The 16,975-nt window shown below is 57.7% G+C and overlaps 1 protein-coding gene across 4 annotated transcripts; it reads left to right on the top strand.

The window, feature by feature from the left end:
- The first annotated feature begins 8,011 nt into the window (after positions 1–8,011).
- On the top strand, positions 8,012–14,701 carry WFIKKN2 (WAP, follistatin/kazal, immunoglobulin, kunitz and netrin domain containing 2). Of its 4 annotated transcripts, XM_029928000.1 has the most exons (3): positions 8,552–8,656; positions 8,952–9,169; positions 11,810–14,701. In XM_029928000.1, the coding sequence occupies exons 2-3, from the start codon at positions 8,969–8,971 to the stop codon at positions 13,328–13,330; spliced, it is 1,722 nt and encodes a 573-aa protein (XP_029783860.1). In that variant the 5' UTR covers positions 8,552–8,656; positions 8,952–8,968; the 3' UTR covers positions 13,331–14,701. The 4 variants fall into 4 exon arrangements, with proteins under 4 accessions (XP_029783862.1, XP_029783861.1, XP_029783860.1 ...); XM_029928002.1 differs by lacking the exons at positions 8,552–8,656; positions 8,952–9,169 and adding an exon at positions 8,012–8,058; XM_029928001.1 differs by lacking the exon at positions 8,952–9,169 and having other exon boundaries at positions 8,551–8,656.
- Positions 14,702–16,975: the final 2,274 nt, after the last annotated feature.

Raw genomic sequence — 16,975 nt, 5'->3', positions numbered from 1 at the left:
CACGATGCCTGTCTGCTGGGCTCGGCATTGGAGAGGCCCCTTCGCCCAGGGCCCTCCCTGGCAGGACGCCCTCCTGGTGGCCCCTGGTGGCCCCTGACAGACGGGCCTGGCCCACTCTCTGCCCCTGGTCTGTGTCCAGCTGGTCTCGGCCTACTTCGTGCTCACAGGAGATTCCCAAACACTGATGCGGTGCATGGTTCCAGGTTTTCCGTTGGCTGCAAGTGACAGCAGTGCCTAACCGGCAGGTCTAGCCTTCACTGAGCTGCGTACCGGGTTTGGTTCACGTGTTCAAATCCCCACCCCACATCTGCCCCAAACAGAATCCTAAGTGCCAAGGAAACATTTTTTAAAAAATATATAAATATATATGTACATTCTTCTTAATATTTGTTTATTTTTGAGAGAGAAAGAGAGACAGAGAGTGAGGGACACACAGAATCCAAAGCAGGCTCCCAGATCCAAGCTGTCAGCACAGAGTCCAATGTGGGGCTTGAACCCATGAACCATGAGATCATGACCTGAGCCGAAGTCAGACACCCAACCCACTGACCTACCCAGGTGCCCCTTTAAATATATATTTTTAAGTTTATTTATTTATTTAGTGTGTGTGTGTGTGTGTGTGTGTGTGTGTGTGTGTGAGAGAGAGAGAGACAGAGAGAGACAGAGAGAGAGAGACAGAGACAGAGAGAGAAAGAGAGAGAGAATCCCAAGCAGGCTCCATACTGTCAGCGCAGAGCCTGATGCAGAGTTTGAACCACAAATCATGAGATCATGACCTGAGCTGAAATCAAGAGTCGGATGCTTAACCAACTGAGCCAGCCAGGTGCCACAGGAAACATTTTTAAATTTTTATTTAAAAACTTTTTTTATTTATTTTTGAGAGAGAGAGAGAGAGAGAGAGAGAGAGAGAGATAATGCGAGTAGAGGAGGGGTAGAGAGAGAGAGGGAGATATAGCATCCAAAGCAGGCTCCAGGCTCTGAGCTGTCAGCACAGAGCCTAACGCGGGGCTCAAACTCATGAGCTGTGAGATCATGACCTGAGCTGAAGTCGGACACTCAACCGACTGAGCCACCCAGGCACCCCAGGAAACATTTTTTTAAAATGGAAGGTGAACTCAGGGCTTCCTTTCTGGTGGTGGTGCAGGCATGGGCTAGAAACTCTCCCCTCGGGGTTGAGCCCACGGCAACCAAATGTGGACTCACTCTGCTCCAGGTTCCACGGCTGTCTTCCACTTCCTTGAATGTTCCATGTCCCCTGCCACCTCACGGCCTGTGCAATGAGCTGTTCCCTCCTTCCCTGGCTGCCTACAGTCCTCCGTTTGGGGCCCAGCATCCACGTCCCTCCCGTGGAAGTCCTTCCCTGATCCCAGCTCTAAATTGGAAACGGGGCTCCTAAACCCTGATACTTTCCCGGGAATCGGAGCCACCCAGGTGTTCAGAATTCACTCCAGCTGTCCTTCGCAGGTAGACAAACGCACCAGGCAGAGGAGGCCAGCCTGGCCTATCTGTCTGCAATCAAGCACCCCGTATATTTCCTTTAATCACCCCCGAAAGGGGCCATTTACATTTGGTGTGAGCGTTTGTCCAGCATCTGATACCAACATTCCAAATCCACGACCGAGGAGGCCATTTATCTCCCTCCACCCACCTCCCCAGTTCTAAGTACAGCACAGGACCTAGAGTATGGAGCCCTGTGGAACCTTCCCCAGGGTCCTGGGTGGCAGGCAGGGCTCAGTTCTGCCTCTCCCTCAGCACCTGCCTCCTGCAAGCCTTCCAATGCCAGCAACCCTGTGGGGCAGATCAAGGCTTCCAGCTGCTGGGCCAAGTTCTCGACGACTCTGGCCGCCCAAGTCCTTCTGGTGCCTTTATTTTGAGACCATCTTTTTTTTTTTTATGTCTTTATTTTATTTTGAGAGAGAGAGACAGAGACAGAGACAGAGAGTGAGTGGGGAGGGGCAGAGAGAGAAAGAGACACGGAATCTGAAGCAGGCTCCCAGCTCTGAGCTGTCAGCACAGTGCCCGACGTGGGGCTCAAACCTACAAACCGTGAGATCATGACCTGAAGTCGGACACTTAACCGACTGAACCACCCAAGCCCCCCACTTTGAGACTGTCTTGACTCTGGGCTTCGGATAAAAAGTGAAATGACACCGAGAACACACTTCGGGGAACCGATCAGCTGAGCAGTTGAAGAAGCGCTCAAAGGGGCAGGTCGCGGTGGCCTTGCAAATGAAGCGCCAAACCCGGCCTTCTGGTTTCGGCAGCCCACAGGTGTGTACAGGGTTGGTGACAGCCAGCCCTGATGTGCCGTGGGCAGGAGAGTCCTCAGTGAGGCGTGGCGACAAATCACCACAAGCACTGTGGTTTAGACCAACAGAAGTGAATTCTCTCACAGTTCTGGAGGCCAGAAGGCCCAAATCAAGATGTCTGCGGACCGTGTTCTCTCTGAAGGATCCAGGCAAGAATTCTTTTCTTGACTTTTCCAGCTGCTGGTGGCTTAGACGCTCATGCACGTGTGGCCACTTCACTCCCATCTGCCTCCTTATGTCCGTGGCCCTCCCCTCTTCCGCATCTCCGATCACCCCCGGCCTTTCTCTCATGAGGACACCTGTCACTGGATTTGGGGCCCTTCTGGGCACCACGACAAGCACATTTCAAGATCCTTAAGTCGCCCTTGGACATACCTTTCAGGGAGCCGCCATTCAACCCTCTACAACAAGGAGGTGCTGTGTTCAAGTTTGGAATTTGGAAAGAAGACTCTGGAAGCAGGGAAGAACACGGTTGAAGAAGGGCTTATGGAAGCCCGGGGAGGAAGGAAGGGACGTGGCATGGTGGGAGCGGGGGACCCCCCTGGGGTACCTGCCCTCGCCTCCAGGGCTCTCCCCTGCAGACCCTAGGCTCCTTCTTGCCCAGAGTGGGGGGGTGGGGGGCAAGGATGGGCATATGGTCCCTTGCCTGCCTAAAGCTGGTCTTTGGAGGTCTGGTTTCCGGTCCCTAAGGCCTGGTCTGTGATGGAATCATCCGTTCATTCAGCATACACGGGTAGAGTGCTCTCTGCCTGCCAGGGCTTCACAGGCCAGTCCGGGTGAGAGATGAGAAATAGGTAATTTCAGCACCCCGTCAACGGTGCCCAGGTGTATCGTGGGCAATCCAGGAGGGTCACAGGCAGGCCGTACTCGCAAAGGGCCTCAGATGTGGATTATCCCTGAACAAGTTTACCCCCACACAAATAGTGACATGTGCCGATAGCATGGAATGATTAAATGTTGCCACGGGTTTTATAACCCACTGTTGGCTTTTTGTTTTGTTTTGCCTTATGCACTGTAAAAGCCATACCAGGAACCCCTCAAATGGGAGGTGGCATGGGCCTTCCTCAGACCCTGAGATCAGGAAGCCTCCTGAAAGGCTCCAGGGCTGTCAGGATGGGCTGGGAAGGAGTTGGCCAGGAGAAGGGTGAGTGTCCATGGCAGAGGACAATGTCCCAGTGGGGGGTGGGGGCCTGGGGCAGAAGATTTCATGGAGCTTTTTAAGGATCTGAAAGAACAATGTGGCCGCTTCCAGAGTGTGAGAGAAAGACGGGCAAATGATAAGACTGGAGAAGGATACTGAGGCCAAAGTTCGTGGTAGTCTAGGTTAAATGCTTTGGCCTTCATCTTGAAGGCGTGGGGAAGCCATCTTTAAGCCGGAAGTCTTGAAATAATGGTTCAGTAGGGAAGAGGCTGGTTCCGCATGCTCCACCCCCACCACAGGGTACCTTATGGTGGGGATTAGAAATGCATCTGGCTTTAGAAACATGTGTCCCTTGGCACAGGAGTGTGTGTGTGAGCGGAGAGACCTTCTCGTTGCTCTCTGGTCTGGAGGGAACAAACAGTAAGGCAGAGAATAGGGACAAGCCGAGCAGGAGGGAAGCTGTGCCCCTTTTCATAGCCTTCCCACAAAGTCCCCAGGCCAGGGAAAAGTGGAAACAGGAGGTGTGGCTCTCCCCCAGTCGAGGAGAGCAGTGGAAAGGACGGCCAGGCTGCAGCCCCGTGGTCTTTTGGCTTCTTCATGCTCGTGTTTGTCTTGGCTGAGAGTTCTTTCGGGGCTTTTTGAAGCTGATTCTGGGAAGGCAAAGCTGGAGGAATCAGGACATGGGATCGCAGAGGAGGGAGCTGGAAGGGGGCTTGGATGGGGAAGGAGAAGTGGTCGCGTAGTGAATTGGTGGCAGACCAGGCTGAGAAACCAGGGCTCCTGACTCCTCAACCTGAGCACCATGGAGCTTCCCAAGCGGGTGAGGGGTCTGACACAGGGCTGAAACCCACTGAGCACCTGATGCCCACCTTCTCTAGGAAGGCATCTTGGGGTGCAGAGGTGCCCATTAGTTGTATCTCCTATCTTTGCTTCCTGACACACAGACCTGTCCGAACACCGACCAGTTTCCAGGGACTCAGACCCTCCAGCAGGGCCCCCTGGCCTCCCTCTTAGGGGCAGGAGTCTAAGGAGGCCTGGCTGGCATCTGGGGCTGAGCCATGCCCCACCACAGCCAACCCCATAATTCTCAGATCTCAGTTGGCGTTGCCTCCCCCGAGGCCCAGTGGGGACCCTGCCGTGTCCCGCTTTGCATAGACGCCTGGGAGTCACGTGTCCCACAGCTGAAGGCTTCCCCTGTCCGCCTCCACCATCTGCTGAGGCCCCATAATTATTCCAAAACCCGGTGCAGTCTCACTCAGAGGGGAGAGTTCACACAGCCCTGTAATGTAACCCAGGCTCACGGCCGCCCTGGGAAGGGGGTCCCCAGCTGGGTAATGAGCTGCCCACCACCCGCTTGATTGAATTCCCTGGCTTGGGTCTGACGAATCACCGCCAGGAAGCCAAGGCAGCCCAGGGCCTTCTGGGGAAGCCTCTGAGCACCTTGACTCTTGCTCCTTACTTTCCCCCTCCTCCCATCTAGGTTTAAATCAAGGATCAGAGCAGGGAGGCTCCCAGGGGCTTGGCCTCCCCCAGCCATTTGGGAGAAAGCTTGGCTGCTTCTGGTCCAGGGGCCGGAGCAGGGCAGACCAGGCCTGGCTGCTGGTTTGCCTTTCCATGCGGAAGCAAGACCTGCAGCTCCCACCCCCACCCCGTCTCCCAAACCTACTGACTTTCCTCTCACCTCCCCTTCCTGGAGGCCTGGGCCCCGCAGAGGGGCAGAGGGAGGGCCTTGGCCAAGGAGGCAGAGCTGCGGGCCAGGCCCTTCCGAGGGGGAGTGCAGGAAAGCACCTCCTGTGGTCTCACAGACAGCTGCTCAGGCTTCAGGACCCACCCCACCTCACATCTGCACAATCACAGCCCGAGGCCTCTTCCCTTTCCCGGCCCCCCTCTCCCAGCACATGTAGGGACCCCCCCCCTCAAGATGGGCTTCACGATTCTTATCATGTGTTTGAATGCTGTGCTCTCTGTGGATGAGGACTGTCACCTCTGTGTACCTGGGAGCGAGCACATAGTAGGTGCTTTAAAAACCATCAAGTAAGGAAAGAGGGAGGAGATGCTTCGAGAGGTAAGAGGTTTGGTCTGCGCGTCCCCACCTGTGCAGCCGGCGGGGAGAGGCCTGGCCGATCTGGGACATGGTGTCCTGGTGACTTGCAAGTTGTTAGGTGAAGGGTGAACCTGAGGTCAACCGTCACCCAGAGCCCACTGTCCGGGGTGACTTCCTACAGCTACACCTAGAGTTGGCCTTGAACCCACCCTTGTGGCCCCTCCACCCCCAGAGGCGGTAGGAACCCAAGTCTGAGCATGCCCGCTGTCCCCTGGCTGACACTCCCGAGGTCAAGCTCACACTCAGGTGACTCAGCCCAGGCTCCGCTCCAGGGAGGCTCACGCTGGCTGGTGGGAAGGAGGCCTGGGGGATGGTACCAGGGGTGGAGTGGGCATGGGGTCCCTGTGGCAGGAAGGCAGGAACAGAGACAGGGCAGCCAGATCTGAGGAAGTGTGGGAGGGGCCCAGGAAGATGCTTCGAAGTGCTCCCACAACAGCTTAGAAACAAGCTGGGCTGCAGGGTGGCCAGCGGGGGGCCTTTGTGGAGGGGCTGGAAGCAAGCATGGCTCCTGTGAAGAGCCCAGGACTTCGGTCCAGGAGGGGTGGCCGTGAGCCTCGGGGCCCTGGGCCGGCCCAGCTAGACTCTTGGTGACTCGGTTTCCTCTCTCCGTACAACGGAGGAGCTCATAGTGACATGTCCTGGGCTCCCTCCTGGGGCTGGTGTGAGGGTCAACAGGATGATGTGGGTGAAGACACCGTGTGGGCTCCAAGCCCTGATCAGATGTTATTTATTATTCTGAGCTGTGTTTTTGGTGGGAAACTTGGAAGGGCTGAGAGGTGGAGCTGGGGTGCCTTAGGCGCCTTCTTCCCTGATGCTGTTTTGAAAGTTCTTGGAGAGGAATGGCCAGGAATGGGGCCCTGGGAGGGAGAGGGGCCCGTGGCTCTTGACAGAGCTGAGCTGGGAGGACAGAGGCCTCTCTCAGTCAACCCCAAGGAGCGGGTGGGGTGGGGGGAGCCTCCCCCTCAGCCACCTCTGCTCTATCCCCACTCCCCCTCCTCCTCCTGCCACCGCTGTCCCTTTGTGGTCTCAGGTGGCTCCCCAGAAACCAACTTCCTCTCCCTGGATACTTGTCCTCACGTAACAGGGCCGTGACAATCCTTCTGAGCCCCGCTTAGAAATGTGTCACTGTCCATTTCCCTTTGTGATTTCAAAGGAGGCTGCACAAACTGCGTTTGTCGAGCGCGGGGCTGAGGCCCTGCTCCGAGCAGCTGGAACACGGGGTTATAAAATTACAGGCAATTCGAAGCAGCCGGCGTCGCCCACTGTCTGTCTTGATCACCGGGACCAGCCTTGGAGGGGGAAGGTTATTCCAATAATTTAGAGGATTAGGATCTGACACCCTTCATTAGCCCTTTGACGTAAGCAGAAAAGACAGATCTTGCAGCATGACCCACGCTCTGGGGAGGAATCGGTGTAGGCAGGGAAAAGGCGACAGGCCACCCCTGGAGGAAGAAGGAAGGTCCGCAGGGTGGAGAAAAGGGTTGTGCCTTTTTACAGCCAAATTAGATGGCCCAGCTGGCCCTGAAGGGGAGAGTGGACCTGGAAAAGGAGGGGCCTGGGCTCCGGACTCGATTTCCCCATCTGGGAAATGAGAGCACTGCTGGGGACCTCCCAGGTCCCTTCTGGCTCTGACAAGTGCCGGGCCCACCCCAGCTCATCTCCCTGGAACGCGGCTCTTCGGCTCCTGAGGGCTTTGGCCTTTAAGGTCCCTCTTCTGGGGATCTGTCTCCCTGCCACCTCACACCCTCTGGAGGTCAAGTGACCAAGGCAAAACCATGTAGCTGGCTGGCTTTTTGGTGGCGTTTGACATGCCTGCCATTTCCTGCCAAACGAGAGAGAAATGGCCCCTACCTGCCAGCAGCTTCTGACTCTCTCCCTGCCCACTCCCCGAAGGCATTGTCTGATGGTTCCCAAACTTCTCCTCCGGCCTGCAAAAGCCAGAGCTGAAGGTGTCCCCAGACAGCAGGTCCTGACGGTCCAGTGGGGGAGGGGTGGTTCCCAAAGGCTGCTGCAGGTACCCCTGAAAGCTGGCAACCCCCTTTCCCGTGTTGACAGTGGCATCCCATAGCTGTGCCACGGGGGGTGAGTTGCTTAGCCTCTCTGTGTGTCTTTTCCTCAAATCTGCAAAGAAGGGTAGTTTGTTGTGAAGATGAAGCACATGAGGCACACCGAGAGGTCCGCGCGCTGAGAGTTGGGTCAGTATTAGCAATTTGTATCACTCTCCCTGCTCACGCGCTGACCTTGGGTGGGTCGCTGGCTGTCTCCGGCCTGGATCTTCTCCTTTGTAAAGTGGGGATGGCGGGGGGATATGACAGGACAGCCTTAGTACCCTGCACTCCTAGAGAGCTCAGGGAAGCTGCGTGGTTGTCCGCCAGAGTGGCCCCGCGGCCTGGGCGCTGTCCTGAGACACTTACGCAGAGGTTTTCTTGGAGCTGCCGAGGGTGTCAGTGGAAGAGCGAGGAATGTGATAGGTCCCAGCAGCTGGGGGAGCCGGAGCCTATCTGGTATGTGTCTCTGGAATGATTTGGGGGAAAATTCACCGAAGTTGGAACTTGAGCCGTGGACTTCCCTGGGACAGAGAGATAGGGAGCTGTGGGAGCGCACACCCCCGCAGGGGGGACCTGGTGCGGGGGTGGGAGGCGGCTTCCGCTGCACAGCGCTGCTGCTCAGGCCCGCCCTGGAATGGCCGTGAACTTGTTGTTTTTCCACGTCATTTGCTCTCAAATGTACTATCGGGCCAGGCGATGCTAACCCTGCGTCTGCAGGTCCCTCTTTGTAACAAGCGATTGTGTGTTCTTTGGAGGTGGCCACGGGGAGGAGGGGGCCCGGCCCGAGAAGGTGGGGGAAAGAGAAACAAACCGCTCCTTTACAGTGAGCTTGCGTGTCCTGGAGCCAGATCCCCCCCCCAACCCCCAAAGCACATGCCATTTCTGGCCCTTGAAGGGGTTAAAAGGCCTCCTGGAGTCAAAAACAAGCAGGTGTCCCACCGTGCCAGATACGCCGCTGCCTAACCCGCTTCCAGCTTTTTTTTCCCCTTCTGCAACAAGTCTGTGATCAGCCACGGGACAGAGGAGCCAGCAGCCTGCCTGTGACAGGCATCAGGTTAGCTCGCTCCCACTTTGGGTGGTGCGCCCGGGGTATAAATCCAGGCTGGGGCCCCCACTGCAGCGCCTCTCCGTGCACACTCAGGAGAAGGAGCTTGCAGAGACCTTTCCTTTATCTGAAGCCGCACAGCCCAGCGGGCTGCACTGACTTGGTAGAGGCGGCCAGCGGCAGCAGCACCACCGAGGGAGCCTGCTGGGGTGGGGGGGAGGGCAGGTGTCTGCGACCCAGAGAAGCAGAAGGCCCTGGTGGGCACCAGCCCCTGGCCTCATCCCGGGAGGGGGGGTGTCTCTAGCCAACGCAGACCGCATCATGTTGGCCCTCGGGTGCTGCCGGCTCTGGTCCCACTGGGCACAGGTGACAGTATTGCTGCTGCTGCTGGGGGTGCCCCCGAGAGGCCTGGCACTGCCACCCATCCGCTATTCTCACGCTGGCATCTGCCCCAACGACATGAACCCCAACCTCTGGGTGGATGCCCAGAGCACCTGCAAGAGGGAGTGTGAGACGGACCAGGTGAGTGGGGTTGCAGAAGCTGGACGTGGGCCATATGAGTGTGTTAGTGAGGGTGAGGGGGAGCCATGGGGTGGGGGGACTTGGGAGAACCTGGCAGGGCCTGGGAACAGGAAGGCAGTTGGGCCCCAGGCCACATGGAGGTACTCAGGGTGCGATGTCTGTCCAAGTCTGAGGCCCTGATGAAGAGGTGGGTGTGAAGTCGAAGTCCATCAGGGACAGGGAATCCTGGGATTCCTGGTCTTGAGTTTGCTGAAGGCTGCTCTGGGCCAGCTCTAGGCCAGGCACGTTGTGTGGACTGGCCCAGCCTTTCGACCCCCCATCGGCAGGTGAGAGCAGACACTCAGGACAGTGCAGTGAGCAGCACTAGGTTCCATAGCCAGGGATGGGAAGCTGAGGCCTCCAGGCCACCTGCCCCCGGGGGGTTGCACCCTAAGCCAGAAATCAGACCAGGTGGATGGGGAGAGTTAAGCAGGAACCGCTCTGAATAGACTCTCTGGTTGGCCCTGGGAGGGAAGCGGACTAAGTTTCATCCAGATTCCTCCATCCTCCCTTCTGCTCTCATTCGAGCCACTCGGGCCAAGTGGGGCAGGGCTGGGGCTAGAGCAGCTCTCTCTGGGCTCCTGAGTCCAAGGACCATTCCTACCGCTGCCCGCAGGGGATGGAGAGCCTGCGGGTACCTAGCAACTGCCTGGACAGAGCTGCTTCTTGCTGGCCTAGCCAGTTCCTAGGGCTCGGGGCTGGGCTGGGCATCTCTAGGGCGTATGAGAGACATTGGTGCTGCACTTGCCAAATGCATAGAGTCTCCAGAAAAGCCCAAGATAGCCCTGCAGAGAGTGGCCTCTGCCCCATGGTGTCCAGTGAGCAATAGTGGTGCCAAAGGAAGGGGAGGTAAGGGGTGTGGAGGCAGAGCGGTCCCGTTCAGCTGAGGCTATGGGCTTCGGTAGGCTGGCTATGTTTGCAGGGAAGTCTGTTTTCCTGGCACAGGCTGGCCTGACAAGTCAGGTGGGGCGTGGGACAGGGACCTTCCGGCTGATTTTGCATGTCTTGGGGAAAGGCACCTGGTGGGGCTAGGGATTCATGAGCCTCTGGGTATATTCTGGGCCCTTAAGCAAAAACTGTTCTAAGAATTCCTCCTAGGTTTCCTGTGCCCAGAGACACCTTTCCCTAGTCTCTGAGGACCCACCTTTCATGGACATTGGGGTCCTAAAGGAGCTTCCTGGACCAGTGTCTTAAGGAATTTTATGACCCTCTGGCCAAGGAAGGGCCTCCTGTCTGTTTCCAGTCCCTCCTGCCCTCCAGCCCCTGCTGGGTCCCTCACCCTCAGACCCCAGCTCCGAGATTTGCCCATCCCTGTCCCCAAAGCCTCCCCTGGTGTGGCTCAGAAGCCTATGCCAAGCAAGGGCTGCAAAACAAAGTCCCCATTCTGCGCCGAGAGGGGGAAAACAGTAAACAAGTCAAGCAGACAGGCTCCACACAGCTCCGGTGGGGGATTTTTCCCCCCTCTTAGCTGATGTGGAATGTGAAAGAGGCTGAAATAAAAGTCAGAACCACAAGAGGCCGGCCCTAGTGGGGAGTAATTCACAGAGCCACTACCAGGGCGAAGGATTAGGACCGTTGCCTGCCCGCCCAGTGGGTATGATGTGTTATTGTCGAAAACACCACGTGAAATCCTTGTTTCCGTCTCTCCCAGAGCATGTTGCTAATTTCGAGGAATTAAACTAATGCCTCAGGTGGCTCCACAGAGAACCAGGGGGGATTACAGCCTAGTAAGTCCTCGCTGACGGCGTTGCTGACCTTTGCCAGCCAAGGGAACTCTTCTCCTTGTTGGTTTCCCCGTGAAACGTCCCACTCAGCGGACCCAAGTGCCTGGGTCTGGCACAGCCCTCTGTGGTGAGACCCGGCGTCCCGGGCCTGTCCCGCCAGCCCCTCCCCTTGGCTTTGAGCGAACGTGGGTGCTCCTCAGAGCTGTTGTTCCTGACGGGTGAGTGGCCGACCTCGAACATCTGTCCCAGAGGCGTCCCATTTTTTCCTCCTCAGGCTTTGGTGCGACCTTGCTTCAACTTGGCCAGGGCATCCTCACCCCCGTGGAACAAAGGCAGAAAGGCAGCCTCCTTTGTTCCAAACTAGACCTTGTTTGTGATAACCCTAGGAGGTGGAAGAGGAGCTCTCCTTTCAGAATCCCATCCACCTGGAGCCTGAAGCCCTTTCTGGCCACTTGCCGGCTCTGTGGACTTGGGCGTCACTTCTTTGAGTCTCTGCCTTTTCATTTGTAAAATAATAGAAAACTTCCCCTGGTGGACGCAGGGGGCCTGCCTCTTCCCACACTACTGGCCGTGTGACCCTGGGCACCTTATCTATCTCTCTGCGCCTCAGTTATCACTACCTGTGGGGTGAGGATGATGGGTGTGCCCAGCTCCCGGGCTCGTGATTAGCAGATAGAAACGTTCTTAGAAGCAGACCTGGCAGAGAGAGGAGCTGCGTGTACACCAGCTACTCTGACTATCGGCGCGTTTGGTTCTCGGTAGGTGGTGAGCACGTACAGGTTCTCTTCCACAGAAACCGTGGGGCAGGGGTGGGGCGAGCCTGTCCGCTCTTCCTGCTCCTCCTCGCTCAGGCCTCTCGATTTGGCTCCCTCTGCAGGAGTGTGAGACCCACGAGAAATGCTGCCCGAATGTGTGTGGGACCAAGAGCTGTGTGGCTGCCCGGTACATGGACATGAGAGGGAAGAAGGGCCCGGTGGGCATGCCCAAGGAGGCCACGTGCGACCACTTCATGTGTCTGCAGCAGGGCTCCGAGTGTGACATCTGGGATGGCCAGCCCGTGTGTAAGTGCAAAGATCGTTGTGAGAAGGAGCCCAGCTTCACCTGCGCCTCTGACGGCCTCACCTACTATAACCGTTGCTACATGGATGCGGAGGCCTGCTCTAAGGGCATCACGCTGGCCGTCGTCACCTGCCGCTACCACTTCACCTGGCCCAACACCAGCCCCCCGCCACCCGAGACAACCGTGCGCCCCACCACGGCCTCCCCAGAGACCCCTGGACCGGATACGGTGGCCCCAGCTCTGCTCAACCACCCCGTGCACCAGTCGGTAACCGTGGGTGAGACGGTGAGCTTCCTCTGCGATGTGGCGGGCCGGCCCCGGCCTGAGATCACCTGGGAGAAGCAGCTGGAAGACCGGGAGAACGTGGTCATGCGGCCTAACCACGTGCGTGGCAACGTGGTCGTCACCAACATCGCCCAGCTGGTCATCTACAATGCGCAGCCCCAGGACGCCGGCATCTACACCTGCACGGCCCGGAACGCCGCTGGGGTCCTGCGGGCCGACTTCCCGCTGTCGGTGGTCCGGGCGGGTCAGGCTGCGGCCCCCTCGGAGAGCAGCCCCAACAGCACGGCCTTCCCCGCGGCCGAGTGCCTGAAGCCGCCCGACAGCGAGGACTGTGGCGAGGAGCAGACCCGCTGGCATTTTGACGCACAGGCGAACAACTGCGTCACCTTCACCTTCGGCCACTGCCACCACAACCGCAACCACTTTGAGACCTACGAGGCCTGCGTGCTGGCCTGCATGAGCGGGCCGCTGGCTGCCTGCAGCCTGCCCGCCCTGCAGGGGCCCTGCAAGGCCTACGCGCCCCGCTGGGCCTACAACAGCCAGACGGGCCAGTGCCAGTCCTTCGTGTACGGCGGCTGTGAGGGCAACAGTAACAACTTCGAGAGCCGCGAGGCCTGCGAGGAGTCCTGCCCCTTCCCGCGGGGGGACCAGAGCTGCCGGGCCTGCAAGCCGAGGCAGAAGCTCGTCACCAGCTTCTGCCGGAGCGACTTCGTCATCTTGGGCCGGGTGTCCGAACTGACCGAGGAGCCCGACTCGGGCCGCGCCCTGGTGACCGTGGACGAGGTTCTGAAGGATGAGAAGATGGGCCTCAAGTTCCTGGGCCGGGAGCCACTGGAAGTCACCCTGCTCCACGTGGACTGGGCCTGCCCCTGCCCCAACGTGACGGTGGGTGAGACACCGCTTATCATCATGGGCGAGGTGGACAACGGCATGGCCACACTGCGGCCTGACAGTTTCGTGGGAGCGTCCAGCAGTCGGCGGGTCAGGAAGCTCCGCGAGGTCATGCACAAGAAGACCTGTGACGTCCTCAAGGAGTTTCTGGGCTTGCACTGAGGCCCCGACCCCTCCCCAGCCCCCTCCCCGGCCCTTGTCCACCCACCCACCCCCAACGCCCCTCAGTCCAAAAACTGGGCAAAGTCAGGTTAGACGATCTTAGGCCAGCCAGAGAGATAGCAATCAGCGCCTCGGAAAAAAATCCACTAGTGGTTCCTAGATCAAATAGTCTTTGGGTACATCAAGGGGTCTGTATCTTCTTTAGCTGAGGGGGACAAAAGGAGAAGCCTGTGGATGAAAGTTATTCCTGATGGCCAGTCTGCTCCGGTGTATGACCCTCTCTCTGCTGGCCAGCGCCCTCCGCTGGTGCCCCCGGTGCCCAGCCAGCTCCCAGCCAGGGGTCCAGAGACGGTGTCTGCACTGTGGTCATGGGACTCATGGAATCGATTGGTTTGCAAAAGGGGTAGCTGGGAGAGAAAAGGAGGCCCAAAGACTCATTGGACAGATTCCCCACAGCCACCATGGGTAGAAACTGCTTCATGTGAGGGCTTGTGGGAAGTGGGACGTAAAAGGCATGGTCTGACCCAGCACACCACTGGCCCTGAAGTGGGCAGTCAGCCTGTGTTCTCACCAAATTGGCCCTGTGGTCCCTGAGGCCACCGTGGCCCCAGCAGAATACACATTTTCCATGTTTCTCCTTGGCTTTATTGAATGGTTTCTTGATGGTCGACTTAGAAATTCAGCTCTGTTCAGTCCAACTCAGTGGACGTTTTGTGAACATTACTGGGTGCCAGGTGCTAGGGCACAGACAGATATCAGTCTCTGCCCAGCTGCTAGGGACTGAACTCGAATTCCAGATCCCAGGGCTCCCACCCCTACCCCTACCCCACCCAAAGCATACTCATGGCTGGCTCTCCCAACTATCAAATGGCCCCATTTTCATCTGTCACTGGCTTCTTCAGACAAAAAGCAGACAGAAGCCTTAGGATCTGTTCTGGTGGGAAGGGAAGTATAGGAAGAGGAAAAGTCACAGTTTGGGGGAGTGGGTAAGTGAAAGACTTGGAAGGGAAGGAGGAGGGGAGACAGGCTTGGGAAAGAAAAGGAATGTTGCTCGATGCTTCCATCTGGTGGTGGCCCTGGGAGCTGCAGGGACCTGAGGAAGGCTCTAGCTGAGGCCTGGAAGGCAGGTTTGGGGATGTGGCAGCTGGCTGGTGACTTCTTGTTTCTGGACTTCCTAAGCAGGTCCAGCCACCACCCCACACACATTAGATAAAGGACTTGAGAAAGTCACTGTCAGATCTACATCTGCCTCCCATCCTTCCTCAGCCCTTCATTCTGTCTAGGCCCCTCCAAAGCTGAAGAAGGTCCCTGTGGGGGCCTGCCTCAAATGTAAGGGAGGAAGATTTCAATTAAAAGCTCATAGTATCAAGAGTCCTTCTCGTGTGATTTGTTTGGGGTAATGTGGGTGGGTGGGGGTAACGTCACTTGCTCCAGAGACCTTGCAGGAGGGAAGTCTGGCCAAAGGGTTATAGAGGGACACTAAATTTGCCCCACGTCGGAGCTCTGAGGCTCCTTCACTGTGGTGCTCACTGCAGCTCAGAAGAGCTGAGGCCAGAAGAACCAGGTGATTTATCCAGGAAGATGGGGGCTTAGGCCCGGATGTTCTGATGTCTCAGGCTCCCTACTGGTCGCAGCATCAGGGTGGACTAGGGGCAGACCCCACTGACAGTCTGGTGGTGTTGTGTTTGAAGGCACGAGGGTGGAGGAGACATGAAGGGGGTAGGAAGAGACAGGCCGCCCAGCTGTGGCTCACTGGGGGGCCTCTGGGTGAGGCCAGGTCCCGAAGCCCTAGGTGTGCTCAGAGCACAAGGCTCCGTTCCCAGGGTGGGGACAGCAGCACTTCTGGTCTCAGGCGCCTGTGGCTGGCTATTCCCTGTCTTGGGAGATGTGGCCGGGGCATGCCCTACATCTCGTCTGTCCCTCAGGCTGTGAGCTGGCCACGAACAAGGGACACCTGCCCCCTGTCTGCTTCCCTGGGTGTCTTCCAGGAGGAATCCACACTCAGCCCCTCCCCGCCCAACCAGGTCTGGCCCATCCCTCCTTAAAGAGAATTCCTACAGGAAGGAGGGGGCTGGGATCGGAGACATCCTGCTCCCAGACTGAGAAGAGAGGCCTGAGAAGCAGGGGGACTTCTCAGGTCACCTTGGGGAAAATGCTGAGCGCACTTAGCCACCAAAAAGGTGTGAGCACTAACCCCAGGTCCCTCCCTGCTTGGGTGGGGGAACCAGGGAGGTGTGGTGGGGACTCAGCTCCTCACCTGCCCTCAGAGTCTTGGGGATGTTCTGCTGCACCTGCTTTGAGACTGATGTGCCCCAATAAATAACACATTGCTTACCAGCCTGAGGGGCCACGTGTCCACATGCTAGCACCTGTCACCTCCTTTCTCCCCTCCACCCTCACTTGCATGGACATGGGGCCTGAGCTCTAGTGGCTTCCTGGTGGAGGTGTGACATTCAGGGGACACCAATTTCAGATCCTCCTAGAACGTGGGCTCTAACACTTTCCCGGTGCTTCTCGGAACCTTGGTTTCCTCATCTGTAAAACAGAGGGTGACAGGGCACTTCCTGGAGACTTGGGGAGCTTGACCCTGGTAACCTGTCAAACTGAAAAGCCTGGGAGACAGAGCCTGGCATGGTGGCTGTCCCCGGACCCCTCCTTGCCCTCAGTAAAGCCCTGGCCAAGAGCAGGCCTCCAGGACCCAAAGCCCTCACCTCATCCTGCTGGGCCCGGGGTTCAAGTGATCCAGCAAACATCCAGCTTCAAACATTTTATTCTGTTGCTCACAGAGCACATTCAAACTATCATTGTGCACGGCTGATGTGGGGCTCAGAAAATATAGGCACTTAGGGAAGGGGTATGATTATATTTCGGACCTACTACACAGCTTTTAGGTTTTTGTCCTTGAAGCCAAGCCCGAGTTTCTGACCTCCGTTGCTCAAGTGTTACACAGTAATTCACCTCTAATAGGTGCTTAGGGGAGGTTGAGCTCCATTCCTAGGGCCTGGTTGCCAGGTCAACCAGGGAGGCTCCCCACTTGGGCCCTAGGACACGGAGGTGGGGGGTTGGGCGGGTGGGAATTAAGCTCTCCTCCGGGTCTGAGGCCAGACTCACCTGCCTGCCTGTCTACACTGGACACTCACTCCCTCCCTCCTTGCATCGGTTGGCTCCACCCCTGTCCTCCCTGCTCTAGTCCATCTCTCTCTTCGCCTCTTCCAAGGCCTGGTCTGGCACTGGCTGTCTCCCCACCAGCCTGAGGCCTCTGGGGTTGGACAGCTTGGCTTTGTCCACCCTCCGCCTCCCCCAGCACCTACAGCCTCCTAGGACACCCTGCTCCATAGTCTGATGTCACCTCCAGGACAGTGGGGCAAGAGGGCAGGGACCAGGGGTGAACCCTAACAAAGAAAGGGGAGGACAAACACAGAGCCACATGGCAGTTTCCTTGGGGAGGAGGGGAGAATGCCTGTCCCGTTGTATATCCATGCGAGTGGGCGCTCACTATGGCCCAAGCACCAGACACCGTCTCTTGTCACCTCTGTCACAACCGTACAGGACAGAACACTCCTCTGTGGGTGAGAGCACTGAGGCTGGAGGGGGCACAAAACTTGCCCGCGATCACCCGGCTGCTACGTGGCACAGCCAAGACTT

This window comes from Suricata suricatta, chromosome 17, assembly GCF_006229205.1.
Source record: "Suricata suricatta isolate VVHF042 chromosome 17, meerkat_22Aug2017_6uvM2_HiC, whole genome shotgun sequence".
Lineage (NCBI taxonomy): Eukaryota > Metazoa > Chordata > Mammalia > Carnivora > Herpestidae > Suricata > Suricata suricatta.
Note: the sequence above shows the minus strand (reverse complement) of the source record. Positions and strands in the feature narration are given on the sequence as shown.